The 15,958-nt window shown below is 43.6% G+C and overlaps 1 protein-coding gene across 1 annotated transcript in view; it reads left to right on the forward strand.

The window, feature by feature from the left end:
* LOC101879910 (phospholipid-transporting ATPase FetA-like) overlaps nt 1-15,210 on the forward strand; it is a 70,372-nt gene extending 55,162 nt beyond the window's left edge. The window contains exons 20-28 of the mRNA XM_031044050.2: nt 884-989; nt 1,856-2,003; nt 5,289-5,472; nt 6,903-7,126; nt 7,897-7,980; nt 8,881-9,126; nt 9,957-10,095; nt 11,920-12,050; nt 14,945-15,210. Coding sequence (XP_030899910.2) covers nt 884-989; nt 1,856-2,003; nt 5,289-5,472; nt 6,903-7,126; nt 7,897-7,980; nt 8,881-9,126; nt 9,957-10,095; nt 11,920-12,050; nt 14,945-15,166 — 1,484 coding nt within the window. The 3' untranslated portion in view covers nt 15,167-15,210. The remainder of the gene's footprint in view (nt 1-883; nt 990-1,855; nt 2,004-5,288; nt 5,473-6,902; nt 7,127-7,896; nt 7,981-8,880; nt 9,127-9,956; nt 10,096-11,919; nt 12,051-14,944) is intronic.
* The last annotated feature ends 748 nt before the right edge of the window (nt 15,211-15,958 follow it).

Raw genomic sequence — 15,958 nt, forward strand, 5'->3', positions numbered from 1 at the left:
GAAAACTGCACAGAAAACAAACTTACAAGGCTTTGCTTCAGCAGCAGCTTGGCAAAACTCTACTTACCTGGAATTATACCAGATAACTGTAGCTAATGCTTGTTCTTAGTTCCCATCTTGAGTCTGGAAGCAGTGTGAGGTCAGCATCCTTTGCCTTAGGAGAGGTAACAGAGAGAATCCCATAGACCCTGTCACATGCTGTGAAAAGGTGTCACTTTAGCAGTCAAGCTAACTATTGCTAAAGTGGATGTTGGGTCTGTCTCGGTTTTGTCCTGGCATTACTGATCCAGAATAAAAATGGAGGAAACTTTGACTTTTGGAGAAAGCATTCAGTTGGAAAGAATGGTACCTAGACCCTAGTGAATTCTTTTGGAGAAGCAGTAACTTCACTGAAACAGTAGCATTTCAGGGAGGCCAGAAGCGTTTGTGAGCAACTTAATGCAAGAAATGGGCAGAGAATGTTAGTGAAAAATGAAACATTTCATTTTGTTGTGTTCCAAATGTAGAAGTTTTGCTTATAATATACCAAAATAACACTTCTCTTTTTTTTCCTGAATTTTCTGAACAAAATGTCTGCTTCAGAGCTATTTGAACTTGAAATGTCTTTTATTGCTACACATACATAGGCCAAAGCGTGTTTTAAGTTTTTTTCTTTTTGGCTGGATAATTTCTTTTCTGTGGCCTTATGAAGCCCACTTAGAGGAGATTTGCTGCTACATCCATAAAGGTGACTCTCCTGGCTGTCTTAAACTGTTAACTCTGAAAGGCTCAGAGCTCTTTTGGGTGAGAAAGAGAGCTTTCATCATGTACTTCAAAAGGCCACAAGCTGGTAGGTGTGTTTGGGGCTGCTAAGATGGTCATCTTCCTGGTTTGCCTTTCCCAGAGACAGCAATGAATATCAGTTACTCCTGCAACTTGCTGAATGATGACATGGACGACGTTTTCGTTATTGAAGGCAGCACATCTGATGACGTGCTTAAGGAGCTGAGGTAAATGGCTGAAATATATGGTTTTACTGCTGTGCACTGGTATTGTGTTTTGTATTATTCCACATTTTTTTCCTGATGGACTCTACTTGCTGCAGTTCATTCAGGGATCTTTGGTAATCTCCCTGGAAGATCCTGCAGCTAAGCACAATGCAGAAATCTCCTCTGAGGACAAACTCTGAAGCTTCTTGATCCAAAAGGTCAAATCTATATAAACGTATAAGAAAGTGGAGTCAGGCAAGCAATATCAGCTGACATACGACAAAGGCTACAAAGCCTTTAGCTCTAGGCTTGGGATACGCTGTTTCTCCACTGCTATTGCTATTCACAGAATACTCAATTCATTTTGTCCCTGCCCGTGGCAGTGGGCTGGAATTAGGTGATCTTAAGGTTCTTTCAAACACAAACCATTCTATGATTTTATAATTCCATGATACATGTTTCAGTCCTTTGTCTGGATATGGTCATTTCCTAGTATTATCTGGAAACCTACCTACCTTCCTCCCTAGCCTCAACAGTAGACATGATTTCTTAGGTGGAAAATCGGATAGTTTTTCAATCTTTTTCTCTTTAAATAGGTTTTTGCCAGGTAACTTGTACAGATAATTTGGATTCCTTTTGGGATGTAGTCCTTCGTGACACTCAGATGGTTTGTTTGAGTTTAAATCAGCACAGGTTTAGCACATGCTTGTTAGAGTTCCAGGAGCATGGGATGCTCTGCACAAACAGCAGGAGCTAAACTGTGAATGTTGTTGTAGGGATAAAGGAGAAAGGGTAACATACCTTTTTTATTTTCATAAAGTTGTTCTAATAAAACATAAATTTCTTTATAAGCCTTTAATTCTATTCTGGATATTTTTTTCTTTTAGGGACGCAAGGAAAAAGATGAAGCCAGAATCGTTCCTGGACAGTGATGAAATCAACATTCAGTTTGAAAAGTCTTCAAAAAAACCCAAAGTTTTACCTGATGAGCAAGCAAATGGGGTGTATGGTCTGGTTATCACTGGCCACAGCCTGGTAAGACAAGTTCAGAGGCATGTTAGGGCTGAATCCTCTGAAGGACTTAATGTGAATATCAAATAGATGTGGGATAGGCTCCTGCAGATGCCTCTTAGTTCTTGACATGCTGGAAGTCTGAAAATGCTTTACAAAGTTGGGGTTTTTTCTAACAAAAGATTAGATCCAGTATTTTTTTGAGACATTAAAGGTGACGGGCAAGGTTTCAGAAGACTGGAACAGTAAAGAGTTGGCCTGATGTTAGGTGAAAAAGAGGGATTGAATAGTTGGATGAATTTTCATTTCCAGAAAGATGCTTGGAGAATAATCAGGTAATTTATGGCTGAAGTAAGAAGACATGATAACATCAGACATGGGTTTCAAGTATGCCAAGAATGTATTCTACTGCATACATCCATGTTTAGTATGTATTTAGTAAATGTAGCCATATTTACTATTATAACAGACACATTTAACAGATAGAATATTTACTTATAACTTAACTAATAAATTGTTTGATGTTCTTTCCCATTATATTCTTCCAAGCAAACTGAAGTAATATGGTCTAGATGAAATTGTTAAGTTGCAAATGCAAGACTGCTTGGGAAGTGTGGCTTTTAAGGGCTCACTGTTGATCTAAAACAAGAATTAAGTGGCATCTGCAGGGGGCTATCCCACATCTATTTGATATTCAGTGCTTGCATTAAACATTTCAAAAAAGAGCAGATAACAGCAGGCTAGGAGAAACTGTAGTCATGATGGAGTTCAATGTTAGGTTTGAAAGCAATTTTAACAGATTGGAGAAAAGGAGAATGCAATTGAGTAAGAACAAAAGCCTTGCTCTCCACTTCCACTAGACACAACATAATCAACTAGACACATACAAATTCAGAGATACGTTTTTAAGAGCATCATCCATCCGTAAGACTTGTGAAGAAACCCTCCTGCTTCATTTGGCATCAGTAAAGTATTGGCTGAAATAATTACATTTATTTGGGCCATTTTCTCTGAGAATATGTGAACCAACTAAAGAGAGTACAAACAAAACTGCAAGAGTAGTCATACATAATCTGGAAAGCAGCTGAGAAAGTTAGGATTTCTTAGCCTGGAGAATACTTGGTAGTACTCTTCAAATAATAACAGGTAAATAAGAAAGCAATGGAATTAAACTGAGATAAGAGAGTTTGGGGTGAAACATCTTCCTAGTGAGAATAGTGAAGCACTGAAATAGGTTTGCCATCACTGGAATTTTTTTAGAGCAGGTTAGAGAAAAAAAAGCAATTTAGATACATTCCAGCCTGTCTGTGAGAAAGGCTTAGTCAGATCAGGTTTATTTGTGTCTTGTGTTTTGCTTTCCCACACTGCAGGGAAAGCAAAGAGGTAGATTTGGAAAGAGACAGGAGGTGCTGCTTTTCAGAGACAAGATGTCTTTGTTCCCTGTGGTTGATACCTCTCTTGATGGCAGTCCAGCAAATCTAATCCCCAGCTCTTACACCAGCCCAGAAAACTGCTATATAAAAGATCTCATTTTACTCCATCTTTGGCTTGTGTGCCATGTGTAGAGACCATGGGATAGATGGGACACTTCCAGGCAGTGTCTATGTTGTCAAATACCCTTTTTTACACGAGCTTCCTCTTTATCTCCAGGGCTCTAACCCCCTTTAGATCCCCACTGCAAAACAGGCAAGAGGTCTATCATGTAAATTTGGTGCATCTGCATGGGCAAATCCTCTCATGTGTCCCTGCCCATGGCAGGGGGGTTGGAACTGGATGATCTTAAGGTCCTTTCCAACCCTAACTATTCTATGATTCTATGACATCCCAGCCAGCCACAAGCCCCTACCTGTTCCTATCCCATCCCCTCATCCTGCAGCACAAGATCCCAAGTGCTGTGCTACAAAAGCACCACTTGCAGCAGTGACAAAGCCTTCTTATTTGTGGAAAACCTCACACTCACCCATAACCCTGGTAAGGAGATATATCCTGCACAAAGCAAATCAAATGTGGCCTGTGTGGGAATAGCTAGTCCATATACATGGAGTGGACACAGCCAGCCTCACCTGGACCACGGCTTTCTGCTGGGTGTTGACCACAAGGACAGCATGGACAAGGCTATATGTTATGTCTTTATTTCTATGAACCTAGAGCTTGAATAATGGTACTGGTGCTGAAACTGTCCCACTCAAACACAGCCTCTGTTCAGTGCCATATCACTGCATGCATATGCACCACTGGAGCTAGATGTGGTAGCACTTAAGCAAAGCAAGGGAACATAAGCACATTAGCATCTGTAATGGCATCATCATACAAGTAAACTTGTGTGCAGTGCCATTAATAGACTACATGTTAACATTTTGCTAGTGCTGTTGTGTTTGCAAGGATGTTGTGGCAAAAGCCATCTCAAACTGCACTGACTGGCTGGTAATAAAGCTAAACCATAAAAAGGTCTTTCTTATTGAGCAAGCCTGCCTACCACTGACGGGAGGGGAGCAGGGCACTGGTGACTCACAGCTATCTGTTTCAAGAAGAAAGAGTATCTGACCTCAAGATTGTCTGCTGTAATGGAAAGAGGAAAGACGAAGAAGGAGCCCTGTGGATTCCTCCCATGCATATTTACTGAGAAGAGACACCAAAGAACAGAGCCAAAAAGCATGATCTGAAAGAAATATGAAAAGATAACAGTGAGCTCATGCAGAGCTGGAGGGGTGACCAGACATCCAATTATCTCTGTGCTTGCCAAACAGAAATAACACGGCTGACTGGTTTAAAGGGTCAGCACTCAGAGCAAAGTTGTGTTTTCCATGGCTTTTTGTTTTGATTTGTCGTGCTCACCTGAGCTCAGCTTTTTCCATGTGTTGTTTTAATTAACTGCTCCCAATTTGAAGCCTGTTTATACCACAGATCTCCTAGATCTTAAAAAAGAAACCAAGAGGGATGAGCAAAGACTCTCCCACATGAAGATACGCAAGGCTGTGTCCGGCCCAGCATCAGCTTTGTTAGTTTAGTGGTTTTGCTGTTTGACACTTCTGATGCACTACCAGGTTACATCAGCAAGAGCATCTGTTGTGCATGTTCAGCTATGGTGCATCCAAGACGCAAGCCCATAGATGCACACTGTGTGGCATGGTGCTGTGCAGTGTGGATGCTCCCTGCGACTGAATGAACAGATTTGCTTAGGGTATATCATGTCTTTCTCCTGCCAATGGAAGAACTAGCACATTCCTCATTGCCTTCCCACTGCATCCTCTTTGTCAGACCATGAGTTGCTGCTAGTCTGATCTAAATACTCCCTTTTCTTCTTCTCAGGCTTATGGGCTGGAAGAGAATCTGGAGCTGGAGCTGGTGAGAACTGCTTGCATGTGCAAAGTGGTGATTTGCTGCCGGGTGACCCCACTGCAGAAGGCCCAGGTGGTGGAGCTGGTGAAGAAGTACAAGAAGGCTGTGACCTTGGCAATTGGAGACGGCGCCAATGATGTCAGCATGATCAAAAGTAAGTGATGGACAACAGCTGGCATGCTCTGGCATACTGATGATGTACTCAATGATGTATTCGCTGTCTGAGGTGGTCTAGCAGCAGGAATACATCTGGCTGCCCTCTGGACCACCTTCTTTGTGTCACCAAGGGGCTGTGCCTCAGGTTTGGCAGGCTCCCACCACCAGGATGTGGGAAGCTAAGGCTGCACTTGCTGGCCTTTTCTCTCTTTCTGCCTTAGAACAGACTAAAGCCCATAGTGGCTGTGTCATGTCCACCTATGTTTCTGCATGACCACTGTCACAAGGGTGATACAAAGAACAAACACGTTTGTTTCACAGAGGGCCTGTCTGCAATACAGAAAGAAAAATCTTCATGCCTCTAAATAGTCTGTATCATGTTACATGAATATTTTAACATTTCTATGTGGTAGGGGCATTTGTCAATTACCTCTTCAGCTATAAATTACACGCTTCTAGGTGCCCTCGTCCTTGAGCATCATTTGATGCCGCACTACCTCAGTGAATTTATCATAAGAATCCCCTAACTAGGTATAATTAAATTAAGATTATTCAGAAGGGCCTGTGCTAATCTTCCTTGTGTTAATTTGCAAGAATTGATTAACTAGAGCCTTTTAATTAAGAAAGAAAAGGCTTAGTAGGGAGCTTCAAGGAAGATAAGTCAGGCAGTCAGTAAAGAAAGGGTAAGAAAAGTTAAAGTGTACATGATAATTAGAAACAAACCCACTCCCCCAACGGGAGGGCTGGGACTTTGGGATTCTATCAATTCACTGTTCCATGGAAAGCTCAACCTCCAGCCATCAAGATTGTTCTCATTAGTTAAAGCTGTATAATTAGCTGTCACATTAAACTTATGTCCGTGTTTAATAAACCCAAGTTACTATTTAAAAAGACGTGGCTCTTCTATCTAATTATCTGATTGAACTAATAAAGCCCAGGATATGTAAAAGGGTTATAGTCTGCCTTGTAGCACTGTGTCTGAGAAATCTGCAAGGAGTCTGAATATTTTGCTTCTCTAGAGTGATGTTTTATGGCTGCTAGAAGGACATGCACGCATGTAAATAGGAGTCACATGTCAGTATAAATTGAAGTTATGTTTTTGCAACAGTGGCTGTTGTGCACAACAGGATTTATACTGCTGGAACATGTCCAGAAAGAAAAAACTAATTGTCATGGAGGGTGTAATATCATTGAAATAACAAAAGCCCCATTACTGGAAATGTATCACTACAGCCAAAATCACAACGCTGCTGAAAGAATTAGTGCTTCAAAGTCTTTTTTAATGTTTATAAGAAAGAACTTTATAGATTACTTTCTATGAAGGCTGGGAGGGAATTTACACAGTGTCCCACTGCAGGGAACTCATTTAAAAACCGAATAATCAAAACTCGCAGTGCAACGACATGACCAATAACCTTTTTGTTGCAGCTGCCCACATCGGGGTTGGTATCAGTGGCCAGGAGGGGATGCAGGCGGTCTTGTCCAGTGACTTCTCCTTTGCACAGTTCCGCTACCTGCAGCGCCTGCTTTTGGTCCATGGCCGGTGGTCCTACATCCGCATGTGCAAGTTCCTCAAATACTTCTTCTACAAGAATTTTGCCTTCACATTAGTACATTTCTGGTATGGGTTCTTCTCTGGCTTCTCAGCACAGGTAGGTCCAACTTCTGTTTTGTCATCATCATGCCCAGCATTTTAAAAGGAAACAAACCAAGCTGGTTTTCCCCTCATTAGCAGCACATAGGTCTTTCTTCTTCAGCTGTACGAACACCAAGGGGACACTGCTACCTTCACTGTGCCTGAAGACATTCAGTTTCATTACAAAGCACATAGGTCCCTTGTGGGATTTTCAGAAGGTTCAAAGTGGCTGCACCCATCAAACAAGGGTACAGATTAGACAGAGGCCTGACTAGGGTAGAGCAGGTCTGTGTAAGACTTCTGCTTGCCCTGTTAGCACATTTAAAACAAGCCATTTAACCATAGGACACCTGTGTGCATCAGCAGCTTGCAAAGAGGGGCAAATCTGCAGGGAAAATGTGGTGTTAATTGAAGACAAACCAATCCCCAACCAAACCCAGCCTCTGGGAAGCACAGATAACATGTGGGATAGCCATATGGGTGCAGTCAGGATGCTTGCCATCTGCCCCCTGCCTGCTGCTGACCACTACAGAGCATGGCCTTGCCAGAGCTGATCCTGCTCCAGCTGCTGCTGCACTGGGTGCAGAGCAAATCCAAGAGGGCTGGCATGTCATGATCCTTTCCCCATATACTCCCACATCCGGGCTGATGAGCTTTAGTCACCTTATAGTTTGGTCTTGATAGCATCTCAAACCAAAATGCTCCGTAATTTGTGTATACTGTTGAAGAGATAGAAAATGTAGCATTCTACTAATGCCATGCTCTGTTTTGTTGGGTTTTTTTTAGACTGTCTATGACGAGTGGTTCATTACGCTTTACAATTTGGTATATACCTCCCTCCCAGTGCTAGGAATGAGCCTCTTTGATCAGGTACTGTTTCTATCACCCCTTGGATTTCTTTTACGGGAGCTTTATCTTCAGGTGCTTTGTTCCATGAAGCAAAAGCAGCTTACTTTTTAGGCTAATTACTATTGTGGTAGTCCCTGGGATAATTTCCTGGCAGTGAGATCTGAGAGCACAAAAGAAATAATGGACCAGGGGGAGATGGTGTATTATCCTGATGTGGTCTGTGCGTTTTAGTGTGTGAAGAGAGACTTTTGGATCAGGCTGTTGAGTACAGTAAAAGTTGCCATTGCAACACTCCCCCTGAAGTAATCACATCATACCAGCTATGTTCCTGCAGCCTGGCAAGTGACTTTTTAATGACCACACAAAACAATGAATGAGCTGTATCTCTGAAGCCAAGTTTTCCAGGCTCAGCTTTTCTGATAGAAGTCTTTCTGCAGTAATTTCACATACACATTTCTACCCCATTATTACTGTTCAGCAAGACACAGGAGGAATAAAGCTGTTTCTATATTAAGCAGGAACTTGCTACTCTGAAGTGATTCAGCTCTGGACACTTGAGGTATCTAAATCAGACAGGAGTGGACCTGAGTCCGAGTGGACCCAGGAAAGGTATCTCCTATCCCTGAGCTTTCAGGCAACTCTCTGGAAAGCAGACCATGCATTCTGCTTAAGATGAAGTGTACCTTCATCTTTCTTGCAGAAACAGCACTTGCCAGTTTTCTCAAGAAAGGTGAAATCCAACATGTAAAATATGTCTAGGTGACCTTGGGATGTGGCATGCTAGTCAGCACAACTGAGTGAATTGTGTGCTAAGCCTTTGCTCATGGAAATGCATGTTACAGAGACATGACAACCCTAGTGGTTATGTGAGGTTGGTTGGGTAGCTGCCAGCAAATCTGACCATCTTCTCTCTACCTTTAGGATGTGGATGATCGTTGGAGCTTGCTGTTTCCTCAGCTCTATGTGCCTGGCCAGCAAAACCTCTATTTTAACAAAACAGTGTTTGTCAAGTGCATGTTTCAAGGGATCTACAGTTCCCTCATTCTTTTCTTCATCCCCTATGGGGCCATGTACAATACAGTGAGAAGCGATGGGAAGGCTATTGCTGACTACCAGTCCTTTGCACTGATGGTCCAGACTTGCTTACTGATCGTGGTTTCTGTACAGGTAAGGCATCCCAGGTAATGTTTTTAGGAATTAGTTGTTGTGTTACAAAGGCAGCATCTGGAGGTCCATCTGGAATCCTGATAGCATTTGCACATTGTATTCTTGCAAAACCCAAGACTGACACCAGATTACTCTCCTCTGTTCATAAGATCAGCAGATTTGCTTGAGATCAGGATAACAGGAAAACAGTCACTGTTTTGAGAAGTTTGCAGTCATAGCAGGCAAAAAGAGGTAAGACTGGGAATAGAGAACTAATTCCAGTCCTATGGGAAGGGTTTGAAGAGCAAGACTGTTTTATTCTTTAAACTGGTCTTGACTACTATCAGCTGGTTATTGTCTTGTCTTGACTGCTATCAGGTAGTTATTTGTAGGGGTTCCATTTTGGAGCTGTCTCTGTAGTCTGGCCCAATGCATGATGCAGAGCTAGCTCTGCAGGAAAGACTTGGGTGATACAAAATTAAGGTGGTACTACCAGGATGAGATAAACTTCTTAAAAGTAAACCAATCAATCACATATCCCTAGATAATGGTTTCTGCTGTCTGAGGTCTTGTAGGCTCCTTCTCCAAACTGTCAATGCTAGATCACAGCCTGGGTGTGGGGACATAAGTATGGCTCATTTGAGTTCACTTGACGAGAACGGAAGAACAAGGCAAACATGCTTGCCTTGAATGATCTCCCAGTACCTTATCATGTGTGTCTTGGTATTTCTTGAGACTTGAATGAGTAAGTCTTGGGGGCAGCTATATGAAGCAGAGGACAACTTGTGTTCATCCCCAGTCTGCTGAATAATTAAGGCACTGACCATATCTGTATCATTCCATCCTTTCAGATCTGCTTGGACACTTCTTACTGGACAGTTGTGAACCAGTTCTTCATCTGGGGCAGCCTTTCTGTTTACTTTGCCATCACTTTCACCATGTATAGTGACGGCATGTACATGATCTTCACAGCCTCCTTTCCCTTTGTTGGTAAGCCCTGGGACAAATCTGGATTACACTCGAAATGGGCCTGCTGCAGGGCTTTAATCTTGTCAAGTATTTCTAGTACACGTTATTACCTCTCCAGAGGCAATAACAATGTATTGACTGTCTTTTCTACAAGAAATGCCAGGGCATTTCTGAGGGCTGCTGGGAATGCTTATTTTGAAACCCATCCATCTTGGTGAATGTTTTCCTCATTCACTTCCTTGCATAAAAATGCACATCTACATGCAGCCACAGGAATGGTCCTTTAAATAAACCTGGCCTTTAAATGAACTGAGCTGTCTGGAATGTTTTCTGCTGCTCTTTCATGTTCTGTTTCCAGGTGTCCAATTTTTACAGATATCTGGAGGCATTTTATTTGCAGAAAGATGCATGTTCTTTTGTAAATAAGTTAACATGTTGGTACAGGAAAGCATAGGAGTCCAATATCCAGTTAGACATGTGAAAAACCCTGTTTGATTACAGTGAGCCAGGTTAAGTGGCAAATTCCCAACAAAAAATATTCCAGTGATGACCAGTCCTTTGTATTACCATACACTGAAGATTCATGAACACGTGCAAAAAGTGCAGGATAACATAAAAATGAGTCCACCTCATGAAACTTTGACCAGGAGGAAGATGAAAGCTTAGCAAAGTAATTCAGATGTTTTTAACAGCCCGGTGCATCCGTAGCCAATATTGATACAGCAGTGTTAGGAGACTCTGCTTCCAAACTCCCAATGATTTTCAAGTCTCAGATTGATGTATTAATCAATTCCTTTATTTCTGAACGAATTGTTAAGCCAAGACTTGTTCTGCCCATCTTCACTGCAATACCAGGGTGATCAGCCATTTTAGAAGTATTTGAGATGCAGATCAGTTGTTGCTGTGTTTTACAAATAGATGTCACATCCTCTGTAAGATGGCCTTTATTATCAAAAGCACTGAGTAAAGACAGTGTCTGTTCAGTTTCCAAAGACAGGTGAAAACACACTTGCCGTATCTTTACCTACTGCTCAGCCCATAGACTGCTTGATAAAGTCTCAGTCTGAAACTATTTTTAAGTGTTTATAGTCTAGACTGAGGCAACTTGTTTTCTTTAATTTCAGTGGAGCTGTATTACAGCAGAATTTGGCCAACTGAAAAGAAAACATTCATCAACTTTACTGCCAACAACAGCATCATTAAGCCCTGTAATGAGAGTTTTGCAGACTGTTTGTTCTATCTTGCATTCCTTCAGTTTTGGAGAAGCCAAAAGTGAGCCCTGTGGTTTCAAAGAAGGTGGTAGTGTCACACCAGCACACGGCAGTTCTTCTGCCAATGCACCCATCAGGCTACACTGGCTGTGCAGACACCTACAGTGAAAAATGCTCCTCTTGTAAAGGGCTGTGATTCCATCCATCATCTGCTGGGCAGTCAGTCAGTACTCTGTATGCTTCAGGAAATGGTGCTGGAAAGTAATAAAACAGTATTCTTCATTTTGCACTAGAATCCTGTTAAAAGGTGAGAGGGCAGGACTGCTGCTGCTGAAGGCCTCCTGAACTATTGTATCAACCATTTGCAGTGATTTGACTGTACATAGTTAAGGCATTCACTCTGATAGGCTTGTGTCCCTGAGTTGTTGCAGCAGTTGTGTCTGGATTTTGCATCTTTCCTTGCTCGTCTCAGACAGTGACATTAGTATTACTGTTCTTTCTACAGCAAATTGATTTCACTGTTGGGGATGGTGTCTTTTTTTACACTTTGATCGCTTGCCAAGTGCCTCAGAATCACAGAGCGTGAAAGGTTCAGGTGACTGTTACAGTTTTGATTCTGCTTTTTGTTTTTCAGGTACAGCTCGAAACACCCTCAGCCAACCAAACGTGTGGCTAGCAATCTTCCTCAGCATCACCCTCTGTGTGCTGCCTGTAGTTGGCTTTCGATTCCTGAAGACTCAGTTAAGGCCAACTCCCAGTGATAAAGTAAGGAAATACCTTATTAAACCAGAAATCCTGCTTACTACCACCTAAGCTTCTCATGGAGCCATGCTGCATGGCCTTGGCATTGCTCAGAGTGTATGTCCCTGTAGATGCAAGTGCTGCCATCTGTCTGTTCCCTACTCCCTCGGGAAGGAGGATTGAATTCGTGTTGTGGCACAGCACAAAACCATCACCAACCGGGACCAAGGCTGAGTTTATTTAGATTTGGATTGGATTGCACTGGAGCAAGGAAGCAGCACTATTTTAGGTGCATGGTTTAAGGGCTGTGGCTCAGTGGTGAAGGAGTGGCGTGTTCCTCCTGACCTCATACTGTGCAGTTTTTAGCCTGCCAAACCACAGCCCTTCACTCTCCACCCAGCATTACGTGTTGCTATTTGGGCTTTTCTTCACTTAAGAATTTACTTCGTTTGTAACCAGTAGTTACAGGACCCCTCTGAAACCAGAAAGGATATGAAGATGAGGCCACAAGGACCGGGAGAGGTGGAGTGGTCAGAGAGCGCACAGCTCACTGCCGCCTATGGACCCCTCGAGGATGCTAGCCTAAACACAGCTTCCTCGGCCCGCTCCCAGGCAGCAGCATCTGCAAAATGCTGCTGCCACCTGGTGCTTTTTCCCTCTTCCTGCACCGAGCTGTGAGAACCCAGCGTTTGAGCACAGCCTCAGCCGCATGCACCTCTGTGCTCCTCAGTGCCTGCCCTCATCATCCTTGGGATGGCTGTGAAGCTCCCCAGTGCTCCATAACTGTAGTGCAGGGGGATTCTGAGCCCTTGTAGAGGTGGTAGGTGGATGACAGAGAAGACTGCAAAGTAGGGAGGTCCTCAGTACACAGTTAGAGGCAGCTCAGGTGTGTGACAATGGGCTGAGTTGTCCCTTTAGCTGAGTAGAAGGCATAGAACTATAAATTCCAGAATGGTTTGGGCTGAACAGAACTTAAAGCTCATCCAGTTCCAGCCCCTTGCCATGGGCAGGGACACCTTCCACTAGAGCAGTTTTCTCCAAGCCTCGTCCAGCTTGGCCTTGAACACTACCAGGGATGGTGCAAAACTGCCTAGCAAAATTGCACTTTTAGTAAGTCCAACACGGTTGTGATCCAGGATCCCAGCCCCAGGCCTGGGCTGAGCACTTCTCTCTAGTGAAAAATTACTTTACTTTTCTACCTCCTCTAGGAAGCTGTTGTGGTTTAAGCCCTGTTGGCAAGTCAGTCACGCAGTTTCTGTCTCACTCCTCCTCACCACTTCTTGCCTTCCCACTGCTCCTGGAGGGATGGGGAGGAGAATCAAAAGAATGCAATTCCCATGTGTTGAGATAAGAACAGTCTGGTAACTAAGGTATAACACAAACCACTGCTGCCACCACCAATAATAATAATGATAAAAGAAATAACAAGGGAAGAGAATACAACACCTCACCACCCACCGTCCGATAACTCTCCCCACCCCTCCTGACCGAGCACCATCCAACCCCACAGTTCACTGGCCCTTCCAGCTAACTCTCAGTTACATCCTGGGTATGACATGTTGTGGTATGGAATACCTCTCTGGCTAGCCTGGGTCAGGTGTCCTGTCTCTCCTTCCTCCCTGCTTCCTCTCCTTCCTGGCAGAGCATGAGACTCACAAAGTCCTTGGCCAGACCAAATATTTGAGCAGTAACTAAAAGCATCAGTGTTATCAGCGCTGTTCCCAGGCCGAAAGTCAAAACCACAGCACTGCACCAGCTACTAAGAAAGAAAAAAAATGACTGCTACTGCTGAACCCAGGACAGAAACAAATTGTCACAGGAGAGAAGTGTTTGTGTTCCCTAATGTATGGGGATCCCCAGCAAGCAGTATTGAGAGGAACTTATACAAGAAAGCTGGAGAGGGACATTTTACAAGGACCTGTAGTGACAGGACAAGGGGGAATGGCTTTGAATTGACAAAGAGGAGAATTAGATTAGATATTTGGAAAAATAGTCTTCCCTGTGAGGGTGCTGAGGCGCTGGCACAGGGTACCCAGAGGAGCTGTGGCTGCCCCATCCCTGGCAGTGTTCAAGGCCAGGTTGGACACAGGGGCTTGGAGCAACCCAGTCTAGTGGAAGGTGTCCCTGCCTGTGGCAGGGGTTGGAGCTGGATGAGCTTTAAGTTCTGTTCAGCCTAAACCATTCTGGGATTCTGTGAGCTTCAATAGAGACCTGATGTTTAGAGAGGCCAAGTACCTACGACTGCCACTATCCCAGAGGTCTGGCATCTGGGGATTCTGCTGAGCCACTGTCATTCAGTACTAGCCTTATGCCTCTAACAACCCCTTTCTGAAAAGATGCTTATCCACAGATGATGTTGGTGGCCACCAGAGATCCCACTACCTGCAAAAAAAGTGCATTATTTCTTTCCCTTCTGCCAAGGAATAGGAGAATCTATTAATCACCATTCTCATCACGAAAAGCTTTTATGTATCAGAGATCCCCTTGAGTAGTAATTAGTAGAAATTACTAGTAATTAGTACTTTAGTAGAAAAAAGCAAATTCTTAAATGTTTCTTTGTTTGTTTTCTGGACTTCCATTTATTGTTGAGACTACTTCAATATTTTGGCTTATTGGTCTGAAGAGCTTAAAAGAGCTGCAGTAATACCCCCAGCTGAGGCATCAGAAAGCTGTAAATCTTCTCTTCCCATGGCTTAAGATGACACTGCAATTATGCCTTCTAGAATAAGATCGCTTTTTGCTTTTACCAGGCTGCCAGTTTAGTTCCTGTTCCGCAACCCCTTCTGCCATCCCCCTGTTTTGCCAATCAGTTTTGGCTTTGGAGCCCTGCTTCTGTTTCCCTTTGTTTGTTCCTGTTTTACTGTGCTTGTCAATAACGATGCACTTCCCACTTTTTCCATCTTATTTTCTGATTCCAGGTCCTGCTCAAGATCAAAGAAGCCAAAAAGCGGCCCCCTCCACCCTCACCCAGGAGACGCCTGCGTCGAACCAGCACCCGCCGCTCTGGCTATGCCTTTGCCCATCAGCACGGCTTTGGAGCACTCATTATGTCTGGGAGAAACATGCGGCCAAAATCACCTTTTGCCACGACGGGAACATTTTCACCAAATAGTGACAAACATAAGCACAAAGGACTGTAAAAAAAAAAACAACAAAAAAAACCAAAAACAACCCAAAAAAACAACCCAACCCAAACCAAAACAGAAAAAAAAAGACAAACCCCAAAAGAAACACAAAAGCCAACAACACGAACCAAAGTGAAGGGCTGTCAGAAGGGGGGGTCTGTGCTCCCTGCAAAGCACAGAGGCAGTGTTTGCCCAGAGCCCTGCCCTCCAGGATACCAAATCAAGAACGTGGGCCTTTTTCACCCAGGTTCAGCCTCTGACTCCAGCTTCTCTTCCAAAGACATGTGCTGCTGCCAAGGGAATGCAGGCAGGATGCATTAGAGATGTTGTAGGTATTCCAGAGGGCCTCCATGGAAAGACAGACAACATGCTGCAGGAACGTCTCTGCTCCCTGAGATCGTTCATAATGATTATTTTACATTTTTCTCCTTTTAACTACATACCTCAGAGCAAAGAGAAGTCCAGGCTGAAGATAAGGCTGAATTGGCGATGTCCTTCTCATCTATGTGCCTTTATTTCCATCATAAGTACACTCTGGGCTGTATTACTGGGGTGACAGTATTGACCCCAGGTGTGCCTTAGGTCCAGCCACACAACCCCTAAGTAATACGTGTAATTTTGTGGCCTTCTGACTGTACGCAGACGCTTTGGAAGGCACGTGTTGCAATGGCCTCCTTCCAAACTAACAGTTAATCCAGTTTCTCATGAGATGGCCAGTGCCCAAGCACCACCCTCTTCCCTCATCGCAGTCAGGAAGTGCTCAGAGAAACCCTTAGTTGGTCAAGGGACAAGGACCTGACTTTCATC

Source organism: Melopsittacus undulatus, chromosome Z (genome assembly GCF_012275295.1).
Source record: "Melopsittacus undulatus isolate bMelUnd1 chromosome Z, bMelUnd1.mat.Z, whole genome shotgun sequence".
Lineage (NCBI taxonomy): Eukaryota > Metazoa > Chordata > Aves > Psittaciformes > Psittaculidae > Melopsittacus > Melopsittacus undulatus.